This window comes from Trichechus manatus, unplaced genomic scaffold (assembly GCF_000243295.1).
Source record: "Trichechus manatus latirostris isolate Lorelei unplaced genomic scaffold, TriManLat1.0 scaffold00041, whole genome shotgun sequence".
Lineage (NCBI taxonomy): Eukaryota > Metazoa > Chordata > Mammalia > Sirenia > Trichechidae > Trichechus > Trichechus manatus.
Genome location: NW_004443977.1, coordinates 4,252,501 through 4,264,388, shown reverse-complemented (window position 1 = coordinate 4,264,388; position 11,888 = coordinate 4,252,501). Strand labels below are relative to the sequence as shown.

Here is an 11,888-nt window from a genome sequence, read left to right as displayed (position 1 = left end):
CTGTGCCATAACTAACATGATATTGATGAGCTACACTTAACACTCAGGCTACAACTTTTTGGACGCTCATCGTTTCCTTTGACTTTGGTGGATGTGGCATATGCCCGGGGGTGAAGAAGCAAGTACACACTCTAATTTTAAACTTGCAATGTAAAGCACTTTCAAAATAGTAAGAGTTGAGCTTCATTTCAAACTCGAATTTCCTTCTTGGTCCATTCTCGAGGACCCCTCTATCCTGATTCGTATACTGGTTCGTCGGGTGCTGTTTTTGAACTTGTACCGCACAGTTAATTGCGAAGCCCGAGTGGGTGGGTCCACGCGCACATCCCGACTCGAGCCAGGAAGACTATCCCGGAGTTCCGCGCCGGGCGCCCGGATCGCCATCCTGCTCCCTTCGCCTGGCCTCACCAAAATCCCAGCTGGAAAGAAAACTTCACGCGGCCGAAATGAGCCTCCCTTCACTGTTCCAATCCTTCCTTTCCGGCTGGGCAAAACGTGAGATTTATTATGACTCTGAAGGAGTGGGCGGGGGTCGCCGAGGCACGCTGGTAAACAGGTTACCTGGCTCCCTTTTGGGGGCAGGGTCCGTGGTCTGTGGGCCGCCAGGAGGGGGGGCGACGCGGCCGGGCGCGCGGGTGGGCGCGAGGGAGTGCACGCGTCGCGGAGCCGCCGGGGCAGCACTTGTCCTGTAATCGATTGCCGAGCGCGCCGAGCGGCCGGGCGCGCAGACACGCGCACACGCGCCCTCGCGCGCCCGCCCGCGCGCCCACACGCGCGAACACGCATATACGCGCGCGCGCGCACACACACACACACACGCGCACACACACACACGCACACACACACGCGCGCGCACACGCACACACACGCACACACGCGCGCGCAAGGCTCCCAGTCCCCGCACACACGCAGGCAAGCGCGCGCGCACGCAAGCTCGCCCGCCCGCGCCCCAGGCCTCGCCGCCCGCCCGCCCTCCGCCCGTGGGCGTCTGCGCGAGCCCGGCCGGCGGGGGAGATGTGCTCGGGCTCCACCGGATCGGTTTCTCGGGGTTTGACCAGCTGTCCCGGGCTAACCCTGCTCCTCGCTGAAGATGGAGGAAGTAAAAACAGGATTACCCTTAGCTACAGATCCACTGCCTTAGTTTCCACCACCAACTGCAGTGCACAAACACACGTTAGGCACAGGAAAGAAAGAAAGAGAGAGGACACACTAACAGTAAACACAAACAAAAGGGTGATGGGATTATTTTACTGCATGCACTGCTGAGGTAAATCTCCGCTTGGCTTTTGCGTGGTGAAGAATAGCTCGTTTTGTCTTCTTATTCATAGATTATATATAAATATGTGTATCTGATTTGCAAAAGGGGGGAGTGTTTTCAAAGTTAAGTGTAATTGTATAGCATCTCGTTTTGCACTGTAATGTGATCAAATGACTTGTTGCTGTTAACCAGTAATAATAATAATACAGATGTTTTTCTCTGGGAGGGATGGAGTGTGGATATGATTAGGATAATGATTTCTGTAAAGGGCGCTCAGGGAATCGGGTTGAAGATGATATCCTCTGTCTTAATTTCTTGTCCCCTCGTAATCTGTTTCTGGGATGTTAATCGATTAATCAGTTCTCATCTCTATAGCTGTCATGAATTTGGGCTTGTTTTGCTTTGTTTTAACTTGAATTCCAAGGAGATTGGGTAGCCTGGAATAAATTGCAGCTGTCCAGATAGAAGGTAATATCCAGATCATGTCGGAATTAAAAAAAAAAAAACCCGAAAAACCAAAAACCCTAAACTCGTATGACACACGTAAAAAGGCAGCAGTTAAATCACTTTGACAGGTTCTAGTATGGGCGAAAGAGATGGAATTAAGATTATTATTATTTCTTTTTTTGCCAAGGGCCAAAAACAGTCCTGTGAAGTTGGCCTAGGTTCCTCGCTGGGTTCTGCCTGACTGTCCCTCCCCTTTACCCCCCCCCCTTTTCTTTCAGTTTTCTTGTCTTAGCTTTTGGTCGATTCTTAAGGAACCGGTGGATCAAGTTTTTTCTCTTCTTGTTAATCGCATTGCTGTAGCACTGACTGACCTCTCTCTCTCTCTCTCTTTTTTTTCCTTCTTTCCTGAAAGTACGTGGTGCCATTCCTGAGTGACTTTTCCTACTAGACCATCCCAAAGGGACGAGGGGGAGGGGTGGAAGGAGGTGGAGGAGGAGAAGGGGGGTGTTCTTCTCTCTCATTTCTTGGTTTTGTTTATCAGCCGATCTGTTTGCAGGATTTGGGCTCCAAATGACCCACCTGTAAAGTGCTTTTCCTTCCTCCACGCCTTGAACTCTGCAGGGGGCTTGGCAGGAGGGGACAGGGGAGGGAAAGAGAGAAGGGGAAAACACAAAAAACTTCTTTCTTTCTCTCTTCGTTTATCTTCAGCCCGACATTGTCACCTCCTCTTTGAGGGGTTAGAAGAAGCTGAGATCTCCCGACAGAGCTGGAAATGGTGATGAATCTTTTTTAATCAAAAGGACAATTTCTTTTGTATGTACATTTCGTTTCTCTTTCTCCTGTTCTTTTTCTTTCTTTCCTTCTCTGAGGGTTAATAACCCTTTCATTGATGGGGCAGACTTCTTTCGTTTCTCCCTGACGTTTCTTTCTTTTTAATATGTGTGTGTTAAATGTGTACGTTTTTAAAGAGATACTCATTTGTAAAATATCCGAAGAAACTGCTCCCCTTTTAAACTTTACGGATCCCTTTCTTTAAAGCCTTATGTAATCATAATTTGAAAGAATTTGATAACAGTGCAGCAGGTTGAAATTTAAGTGCTATGTAGTGACTGAGTTGGCAATTTGATCTGATTATTCCATAAAGAAAGAAAGAAAAGTTTTTTTTTTTGGGGGGGGGAGGGTGGTGGTGAAGAAGGGAAGGGGAGGGAGAAGGGAAGTGGTTTTGGAGACAAGAAGTGAAGCTGCCTGTTTTCCAGTAAGTAATGGAGAAATTCCAGGAGCCAGGGCTAAATATACTTGGCGATCAATACAGAAATGGCTCATTGTGAATAATTTAGCTGCTGGTGCAGTGAGAGTTTTGAAACTAAAGGCAAAAAGGACCAGGGCCAAAGGAAAAAAAAAGTAAAAAAAAAAAAACTCCTTAGGACATGTCAATTCTTTAAACTTTTCTTTCAAAAAATACAGTTAGATTTCTGATCTTTTTCATGATGTAAAATCAAAGCTAGGGGGTGTCATCTCATACAATTTACTTTTGTTTCTGAGAATTAAGTTCTTGTTTTGTGTCATTGGTACATGAAAATAGTTCCCCAGACTTTAAAAAAAAAAAAGTTATTCCGCCTCCCCCAGTGCACAAAAGTTTATGAAATTTTCAAAATCAGAATGTATTAAGCAGGCTTGGCATCTATACCCCTCCGCGATCTGGCAGGAAATTAAGGTTACGTTGAACAGGTGCTTATACAGAACTTGGGGTAGGCTAAAATGTCAATACAAGTCAGTGAGTTGGGTAACTGCTGCAGAAATCCTGGAGACACATTTGGGCACTAAGTTTTTTGTTTTGTTTTCGTATGTTTGTTTGCCTCCCCCCCCTCCCCATTAGAACATGATGAACCAACTTGCAACAATTGTGAATAGAGCTATCTGTATACTGTGGAAGTCTTCAAACTGCAGTGTGATTGTGGAACTAGTGAATGGTAAAATACTTGAATCCCAGTTAAAGCTGGCACATTCAAGGTGTGGCCCCCCTCCAATATTTTTTTCTTTAAACCAAGTAAATTCTGATTAAGAGAAGCATTCCTTTCTTGCTACAGCCCATCTTGAAGCACACTTATCTTTCGTATCCTATCTCCAGCAGGAATCAGATCATTTGCAGAAAGAGTTCAGTGACTTGCAAATGAGCACATAGAGTACACTGTAGTATGTTTCTTGGGCACAGGTTGCAGCAGCAGCAACATGGGCTTACTGCTTGGAGCTTCAAATAAGTTAAGCATTTAATGGCAGATACTGAAAGGAATCATTGTTGTAAGGGCATAATCTTTTATTTTGCAGCACTGCACTTTGACTATGGAAACAGAGGCTATTGATGGCTATATAACGTGTAAGTATTCATTTTCATTAATTTGTTATTGGTAATAAAATTACTTTTGTTTTCCCTGTATTTTAGTTCATGAATTATAAGTTTTATCAAGAATTCTGGACTCTTATTTTCTGTCTGTTCAAAATCTCACCTTTAAATGAGTTTGAAGAAATAGCAGCACAGAGACAAAATTAAGAAGGAAATATAGAAATAAACTGATTATCTACTGTATTAAGAATAATATTTAAAACCAGTAGTAGCCTAGCAGATCAACATTTTCCTACTTGATCTTTTTCATTAACTTTACTGTAAGTTTAGAACAGGTCAGGGTACATATATGTGTACTAATAATGGCGTGTACTAAATATTTACTACTCTGTAACCTAATTTTTCGGTCACGTAATATGAAAGAGAATTAGCTTCCTTAAGTTGACATTTTCTTAGCCAACTCTCCTTTCAAACATCTAACTCTATGATAGCCAGCATTTTGGAAAATGCTCGTCATAAATACTGTATACCTAATAATTAAATTAGATGTTAAAAGAAAACTTTTTTTCAATTAAAAGTTACTTTAGGAATCAACTACTTCACTTCCCTTTATTTTACAGATAACGATATTGCAATAATGCATTTTATTTATTTTTTTATTGTGGGCTGGCTATAGCTTTTAGTAGTTTTGTTCATTTACTATTTTATTTCTAAAGGATATTTCTTTAGAGCTTCTTTTAAGGGGAAAATATATCACATTAAAATTTCAAGACTGTGAATGACACTGCATGTATGGAGCAAAGTTAAATGATTAGATTTTATGTGACAATGAACAGAGACCAAAAGATTTTGTTTTTTGCAAGCAGGTGACAATGAGCTTTCACCTGAAAGGGAGCACTCCAATATGGCAATTGACCTCACCTCAAGCACACCCAATGGACAGCATGCCTCACCAAGTCACATGACAAGCAGTAAGTCTTCATTTTATGATTTTTGTTTTCCATCTCTCTAGCGACAGATTTGAATTTGTTAGGTCTGTGGGGTCCTCTCACATTGTGGTGTAGCTACTGCTATAGATTTTGCTAAAGAAAGAACAACAGAGATTTATTCCTGTTCATTTTAGTGTCATAAAACATGAGTCTGCTTACTAGTCTGAACTATCCCAAGGTGGCATTTGGGAGCTGGTGCTTACCTGTATCAGGTAAGAAATGTTAGGATTTTCTGGTTATTGTTTTGACTTGCCTGGTTTATGTGACTGGATTTGTTGTTGTTGGATAAAAAATATGGAAACACGTCGTTTCCGAAGGACATTTCACTGTAAAAAAAACGAAATAATTTTATACTGCCTTGGTACAAAGCTAGTCCGTCAGTGGTAGAATTACTGTTACCTGCTCTTTTATTTTTTTAGAACATGTGAAGGTTCCTCCTTCAAAATATTGGAAGTGAAGTATGATTACAAATTTATGGAACTCATTTACGTTCTTTTCTCTAACAAAGTGAAAGCGTCTTGTAGGTTGTCCAGAGAAGAACTAAAAAAATTTGGAAGGATGTTTTGAGTTTTCAGGAATAGACAGTTTTGGCTATTTTGGTTAAAGGGTCATTCCTTGATGTAGTATACATTGTTTTTGTGTAGTAAAAGAACAATTTACATACTTAGAATGACAGAAGATAAAATAACTTTTATTTATTAAGAATATGGTTTTTTTTCCTCTTAAAATTATAAGAGTTTACCAGTTTAGTTATCGAGTGCAAATACTCTATTACTTTTGCTCACAGTAATTTGGAACCTTGTGTTTCCCTTATACTTTTGGTATGTGTTATATTCTTATACGTATGTATGCTATATATATCATATATTCTTATATACATTATTTGGATCTAAGTAAAATTTAAAAAGTTTTGTTTGGGTGATATATTTTGGAAAGGCATTTTCTTTTTTAAACAAGTATTTAGTAAAAGAAAACTGAACTACGGAATTTTGTGTATATTCTTAAATTAATTCTGATTGAAGATTACTTTTCTGTTCACATCCTTATTATAGTTCTCAAAACTTAAGGTTGTTATAAAGTGACAAGCTCTCTAAGTAGTAAAGACTTTTGAATTATAAGCAAAAGTACACAGAATACTATTGATGAAGCCATCATGATGAATGTATTTTGCAATTCATTAACTTCAAGTGATTCAAGCTAGTCTTCAAGTTATCAGTGAACTGTGTAAATTTATTTAAAAGTTTTCTTTCTTTTTTTTAATGGGAAGCACTCTTAAGAAAATTTCATTCTAGCAGGAGTTGTTGAAATTCCTTTACATGTAGAAAGAAAAACCAATTAAAATTAGTGAATGGATGTATACTAAATTACAGTGTTAATGTCTTATAATGGATCTTGTAGCACTAGACTTTTTTAAAATTAATTTGGCTGTTGGTTTGATACAAGTTATACTACTGCAATATAGGCAGTACAGTTTTTACATTTTAGCATACAATGTTACTAGTGCTTTGGTAGAATACATTTTTATTTCTCAAACAATTTTCACATAATTTCTTAAAGAGTAAAGATAGATTCCTAGGCAATTTCTGTTAAATAAAATATTTAGCCATTGGCTTTCTATACACTGGATATTTGGGGTAGATGGTAACTGTTAATCAGAGACCTTTGACAGTCTTTTCCTAGCCACCACCAGAATATCAGCTGGAAAATGCTTTTTAATTGGTTAATTGGCTCCTTGTGAATTTGATTTTGGTTTTGCACATACTCCCTTCAAAAAGGCAGTTTACCCATCTATTTTAAATAAACAGTGCAGAGTGTAGACATGATCAATTTAAACAAATAAGAGCTGTGCCTTTGATATTTTGAGCTGTTCTCGCCTAACGACAGTAAAATTCTGTTTGGTAAAGAGTTTATTGTTTTTTTTTAGCTTGTTAGCCTGTGGCAATTCCATGTTAGTAGAGAGTTTTTGGCTAGTCTACATGTGTTTTCGGGTTCTATTCCAAAGGGTTGCAGGTTAAATATTTTGGCTCTCACTTCAGAGCTGTCTGTTGCATCCTTTATGTGGCCTCTATTTACAGTATCTAGGTTACCCACTTAGGTGTTAGATGGAGAAGATACCCATTTTTCCTCTCTGTTAGATCTAGGAGAATATCAGCATTTTAGATTGCCAAAGCAAATAGTGATAGAGAGGGACGCTTGTCTAGTAATTAGAACAAGAGACCTAGAATCAGTCACTCAGGTGTTTTTCTGGGACTTGAAATAATTTTGTGTGTGTGTGTGACCTGTCACATCACTGTGTCCAAGATCACTTGTTTTCCTAAAACCCTTTACGTGCATTGTTGGCTTTATTAAGTGAAAATAGCTTATTTGTTTCCTGCATTTTTTCAAATATACTTCCTGGGGGTGGGGAGGGGGCTACTGCTTCCCAAAACAGAATTACAATTTTAATTGAAAGTATTAAAGCCAAAACGAAATATGAAAACCTGTAGAAAAATATAGTCTCTGATAGCAGCAAGGGGAGGAGAGGAGTAGATAAAAAATATACTGTAAAGGGTAAAAAGTTATTTTAAAACAGTTTACAAAAAATAAAAGATGTAAAACCTTTGGTTTTTATAATAACTAACATTCTGGCCGTATAGGGTCGATCAGCTCTGATAGTCCACTTATTGTGGCTTTAGGAACATGGTCAGTATAACTATAAGGTCCTAGTCATTTGTTTAGCTTATTTGGCGACCATTCAGAGATGAAGGGAATCTGTACAACTTGCTGCCAGCTACTGTATAAAAAATAACGACAGCAGCTATCATTATTTGACAGTGCTAGAATAGAGCACAAGCAACTTGGGAGAGAACTAAAAATGTTGTAATGCCTGACAGTTTTTGGTTTTAAAATTCAGCATGTAAGAGAATCTTAAAAAGAAATAAGAGGTATTAGTGATCTTAACATTTAATAATGACTACTTCCTATGTTTTAGAATGAAATTTCTTGGAGAATTTTAGGCGTTTTTTTCTGGAATAAGGAACTCTTTGATAAGAAGATGGGCATTGTTGCCTGAGATCATTAGTGTACATATTGAGTTGGCTGACAATCTTCAGTGTCAGGGATGACAGTATATGCCTTGATGGCTACTGGAAATACACAGTGTTAAGTGATTTTAAAAATAGAATCTGGACGTTAGAATCTGAGACAGACAACTCAGACAAAACAATATAAAAATAATCCATATTGTATTTTGGCCCATCGGATGAGACTTACTTTGTGATTCCTTCTGTTTCTGGGTTAGCTCATTTCCAGTTCTTGCATAGTTGCATGAGTATCAGTTGCAAACTGTTTTACACCTGCTGCTGACTAGTTTGAAAAATATTTCAGGTTCAAAAGTTGTTTGTAATGAATTTTATTTTTCTTCTAATCTAGTCTTATTATGCCAGTGAGTAAATTTTCTTTCAGGTAGTTAAATCGTATGAAAATACACCATGTCACAAAATTTGTTTCTACTACTTTAAAACCTTTGCATGGATCAACTGCTCAGTCAATACTATTTATCAGTCAGTTTGATGGCCAGGTGGCACGTATGGAATTGGGAGAAGTAGTAATTCTAGTTTTACAAGGCTCTGACCAATAATCAGGTTAGGGAATCTAGTTTATTCTTTTTGGAGTACTTTACAATCATTTTTTTTCTTAGCTAGTTTCCATTTTCAGAACCTAGTGAAGCAAAAATATATTATGATTTCTATTTTTCATATGTGGAAATTGAGGCCTGAAGAAATCAATCACCTTTCAGGCTGCTTAGCAGAAGGATGAAGTTGTCAGGACTGGAACATAAAACTGTGATGTTACATTTTGTGTGAGATCCTTTAACTAGTATCTCTCTATAATATCACTGTCTCAGGGTGCCCACCATGCCCAATACTGACCCATGTTTTAGTGACAAAAATAGTATTATAGAAGAGTGTTATTAAGAGGGTGGAGTGATATTAGGTAAGCTTCTTAGTATACTCTTTTGAATCTAGCTTATGTTATGGGACTTGCCAGCTTTCTGAGTTGTCTTCTATATTGCTTTGTTTGGCAGTCACCCTTGGTTGGATTTCCATGGGACACACCCTAATATAACACCCGATGGGCTTGAAGTAAAATATCGCTCTGTTTTGAATCATAGTACCCAGCATATTTTAGATTTAGTTCTTACTTTTTAGACAGTTTAAAAAATTTTTTGTATTTACTTTCTTTTTATTGTACTTTAGATGAAGGTTTACAGAACGAACTAGTTTCTCATTAAACAGTTGGTACACATATTGTTTTATGACATTGGTTAACAACCCTACAACATGTCAACACTCTCCCTTCTTGACCTTGGGTTCCCTATTACCAGCTTTCCTGTCCCTTCCTGCCTTCAAGTCCTTGCCCCTGGGCTGTTGTGCCCCTTTAGTCTTGTTTTGTTTTATGGGCCTGTCTAATCTTTGGATGAAGGGTGAACCTCGGGAGTGACTTCATTACTGAGCTAAAAGAGTGTCTGGGGGCCATACTCTTGGGGTTTTTCCAGTCTCTGTCAGGCCGCTAAGTCTGGTCTTTTTTTTGTGAGTTAGAATTTAATTCAACATTTTTCTCCAGCTCTGTCCAGGACCCTCTATTGTGATCCCTGTCAGATCAGTTGGTGGTAGCCGGGCACCTTCTAGTTGTACTGGACTCAGTCTGGTGGACGCCATGGTAGTTGTGGTCCATTAGTCCTTTGGACTAATCTTTCCTTGTATCTTTAGTTTTCTTCATTCTCCCTTGCTCTTGAAGGGGTGAGACCAGTGAAGTATCTTAGATGGCCACTCACAGGCTTTTAAGAACCCAGACGCTACTCACCAAGGTAGAATGTAGAATATTTTCTTTATAAACTATGTTATGCCAGTTGAGCTACATGTTTCCCAAAACTATGGTCCCCATAGTCCTCAGCCCAGCAATTTGGTACCTCAGGGAGTTTGGATGTTTTAGACAGCTTTTAAAAAAAAGCTTGATTTGGTTTCTCTGCAGTTATCAGAAGTAGGTATTATAACTATGTACCAAAAGTGGGGGAAAAAAAGTAAAGAAAGGGAAGTATGTACGTGCAGGGAATTAATAGCAAACGTGCTATATTTTTTTCTTTGCTCTCCCCTCTCCAGTTTTTAAGACTGCTTAGAACTGAGAGCCCTTGTTCTCTGGGAGCTCACATTCTAGTGGGAAAGATAGCTAAACAGGGCATTATGCTATGTTAAGCCCAGTGCCCTGACTATTTTGGGGGATGGCAAGTTAGTCTAGTTTGGGAAGACTTCCTAGAGGGAGAGGCTGCTTGAGCTGAGACTTATTAAATGAATAGATTTAGGGGAGAAGTGGAAGGCTTTCTCAGTAAACATGTACCCGTCATGAGCAGAGGTGAGAAATAACATGAAATATTCTGGGGAATATAACCAGTTTGGTATTTCTAGAGTGTAAAGTTGGAGTCTAGAAAGTTGAGACCAGAGATGACACTGGAGAGTTAAGCAGGGCAAGATGATGGACAATTTCATATGACAAGGGATCTTTGATTTCATTTTCAAGGAAGCCAGGGCTTTTAACAAAGCAGGTGTCTTCAGTCTTTTGATTGTCATGGATCACGCTGGCTACAAAGTGGGGAAATGATTGTGGATGTGGACCAGGCTAGAGGCTAGGGGATCTTTAACAATGAGTGAGTGAGAATTATGAGAGCTAGTGGTAGTGGGAGTCTAAAGGAACGGAAGAATTTGGGTAATATAATGTTATTATATTAATCCAAATTAGTCCGGGGAAGATTTACCAGTAAGCAAGGTACGCATGGGCTTAACTGTGTTTATTTACTAATCTGTATTGCACAATTGCACATGACGTGGTGAAACCCATGTGAAATTGTACACTACAGATTAGTAGGTAAGCCAATGCCTACCTTACTTACTGGGTAATCCGTCCCAATAATTACTAGTTACTAATATTCAACAGGTTGGATTGGACAGGCCTTGGATAGTAGGGTTTAGGAGAGGAGGAAGTTAAGGACCATGATCCCTAGATTACTGGGTGGGTGGTAGTAGGTTCCATCAGCTGAGATAGGAAATACTGGAGCAGGTTCTCAGGAAAAGATTTAGTTCACTTTAGTTCTGGATACGGAGAGTTTGAAACACCTGTAAAATTTGGGTGGGAATAGCAATCAGGCAGGTGGATAGGTTAGGCAGAAGTGTGAATTTTCTTAATTAGTGAAACTAACGTGTTTTGGATATTTTGCTCCTGTATTACTTTAACAATAATTTGTTGTTTTAGGTGCTGTTGGGTCGGTTCTGACTTATAGCAACCCTATGTACAACAAAACGAAACAAAAATATAAAATAATCGTTCAGTAATTCTTAAAGAATTTCCCGTAAGTAATTGTCAGCATTTGATCAGTGATCTTATTTCCCCAGTTACCCCATTAAATCAAAATTATATATTGAAATGTATGAGCACAGGCTTCAATGAACTCTCTTTGGTTAATGGTGTCCTTTTATGGTAGTCTCCGAAGTTGGATTAATTGATGTGATTGACTCACTGATTTTTAAAATATGCCAGCCCTTCTCTTTAAAATTTAGTGGTATATTTAATAGCATAACTTTTAAGTTATTTAAAAAAAAAAACATGAGGCTAATGTATGACATATACCCCAGTGCCTCTACTGTATTGATTTAAGTCTTTATTCTGTAACGTATTTCTTTATAAGTAAATATGTAATTTAAAATATGTGAAGATGCGTTTGTTAGTAAAATAGTGGTGAGTTCTGCCACATTGACAGCCAAGGAATTTAATATGCTTATTCAGATCCTTTATGAAAACTTTGAGATACACACACACACAC

The 11,888-nt window shown here is 38.8% G+C and overlaps 1 protein-coding gene across 21 annotated transcripts in view; it reads left to right on the top strand.

Moving 5' to 3' along the window:
- Window positions 1-358: 358 nt before the first annotated feature.
- Window positions 359-11,888, top strand: part of IKZF2 (IKAROS family zinc finger 2) — a 180,313-nt gene continuing 168,783 nt past the window's right edge. For 3 of the 21 annotated variants that reach the window (XM_023731258.1, XM_023731261.1, XM_023731242.1), the window contains exons 1-3: window positions 2,260-2,480; window positions 4,031-4,079; window positions 4,910-5,017. In XM_023731258.1, the coding sequence (XP_023587026.1) occupies window positions 2,478-2,480; window positions 4,031-4,079; window positions 4,910-5,017 (160 nt within the window). In that variant the 5' untranslated portion in view covers window positions 2,260-2,477. Of the gene's footprint in view, window positions 496-1,050; window positions 1,268-2,019; window positions 2,117-2,259; window positions 2,519-2,970; window positions 3,434-3,602; window positions 3,716-4,030; window positions 4,080-4,909; window positions 5,018-5,054; window positions 5,248-11,888 lie in introns of those variants that run through there. The other 18 variants (XM_004376283.2, XM_023731253.1, XM_023731259.1 and 15 more) reach the window with 16 other exon arrangements.